Source organism: Pteropus alecto, unplaced genomic scaffold, assembly GCF_000325575.1.
Source record: "Pteropus alecto unplaced genomic scaffold, ASM32557v1 scaffold94, whole genome shotgun sequence".
Lineage (NCBI taxonomy): Eukaryota > Metazoa > Chordata > Mammalia > Chiroptera > Pteropodidae > Pteropus > Pteropus alecto.
Window position 1 is genome coordinate 13,543,380 of NW_006437736.1, and position 1,580 is coordinate 13,544,959.

The 1,580-nt window shown below is 58.0% G+C and overlaps 1 protein-coding gene across 4 annotated transcripts in view; it reads left to right on the plus strand.

Annotated features, from left to right (window-relative positions):
• PTPN6 (protein tyrosine phosphatase, non-receptor type 6) overlaps positions 1 to 1,580 on the plus strand; it is a 14,373-nt gene that overhangs the window by 7,430 nt on the left and 5,363 nt on the right. For all 4 annotated transcript variants that reach the window (XM_015591596.2, XM_015591595.2, XM_006914655.1 and 1 more), the window contains exons 4-7: positions 357 to 546; positions 705 to 821; positions 927 to 1,040; positions 1,195 to 1,291. In XM_015591596.2, the coding sequence (XP_015447082.1) occupies positions 357 to 546; positions 705 to 821; positions 927 to 1,040; positions 1,195 to 1,291 (518 nt within the window). The remainder of the gene's footprint in view (positions 1 to 356; positions 547 to 704; positions 822 to 926; positions 1,041 to 1,194; positions 1,292 to 1,580) is intronic.

A 1,580-nucleotide genomic window follows, 5' to 3' on the forward strand; every position in this document is an offset into this window, starting at 1 on the left:
CCTTCCTGGGTTTCTCCCCTCCAAATATTCTAGATATGGCCTGCGCTTCTGCCTTTGTCTTAAACTTGCAGAGGTGGACCTGGTTAGAACTCCTGAGGCTTGCCTCTTATCAACAAGGGCTTCGGCCAGCGTACAATCACCAGCCTCAGTTTCCTCACCTGTAAAATGGGGATGGTACCTACCTCTTTGTGTTTTTGTAAGTAATGGACCTAAATATGGTGATGGGTTTGGAAGACTTTAGCATAGTACCTGGCTCCTTGCAGGTACTCAGTTTCCTTGTCCCTCTCTGAGAGTGTCTCTGCTCAGCGCCTACCCCATGGCCCAGGATTCACCTTCCCTGATGCTGCCTTTTCTAGGTGGTACCATGGCCACATGTCTGGGGGGCAGGCAGAGACGTTGCTGCAGGCCAAGGGTGAGCCCTGGACATTTCTTGTGCGTGAGAGTCTCAGCCAACCTGGAGATTTTGTGCTGTCGGTGCTCAGTGACCAGCCCAAGGCTGGCCCAGGCTCCCCGCTCAGAGTCACCCATATCAAGGTCATGTGTGAGGTAAGGCAGCCGGGCAGTCGGGGAGGCATCCGGCTGGGGCTCTTGTCTGTGCCCACAGTATGGGTGGTGGGGAGGGTCAGCCAGGCTTCGGTCCAAGTCTGGGGTTCGAGGGAGGGAAAGTCAAGCCCTGCAGGGTGGCCTGACTTGGTACTCCTCAGGGTGAACGCTACACATTAGGTGGTTCGGAGACCTTTGACAGCCTCACAGACCTGGTGGAATATTTCAAGAAGACAGGGATCGAGGAGGCCTCGGGTGCCTTTGTCTACCTGCGGCAGGTGAGGGGTGGACCTGGCTGCCTCCTTCCTGCCCCTGAGCAGCCCCTCAGATGCCTAATCCTCTGAGCTCAGGAAATTGCTGACTCTTGCCCTCGCCCACCGCAGCCCTACTATGCCACGAGGGTGAATGCGGCCGACATTGAGAATCGGGTCTTGGAACTGAACAAGAAGCAGGAGTCGGAAGACACAGCCAAGGCTGGCTTCTGGGAAGAGTTTGAGGTGCGGACTGGGACCAGCAGGGCGACTGGCGCAGGGTCCCAGGCAGACCCCATCCCCTCTCCCCCCACCCCCGTTACTGATCTGCCCCACGTTATCTCCACCTGCGACACTCCTCTTGGGGGCTGGTGCTCCATGGCCCCCTCTCGCCCTTCAGAGCCTGCAGAAGCAGGAGGTGAAGAACCTGCACCAGCGACTGGAAGGGCAGCGGCCAGAGAACAAGTGCAAGAACCGCTATAAGAACATCCTCCCGTGTGAGCACTTCTCCCCCCGCCAGCTCTCAGGCAGCATCAGTACATCCAGGGGACTCCTTTCCTTAGCCAGCCTCCCTGATCTCAGGGGGTCGCTACCCCTGACTCACACACACACACACAACAGAACCTCCTCTCCTCCAAAAAGCCTCTTCCCGCTCATCAGAGCCTCCGGTACCCACCTTCACCACTCCCCTTCTTCTGAAACCTCCCCCCTCCCCCATCCCCATGCAGATCCCCACCCCTGCCCGCCCACAGTGCTCTGAGAGCCTCATGGCTTCTCAGACAAGAA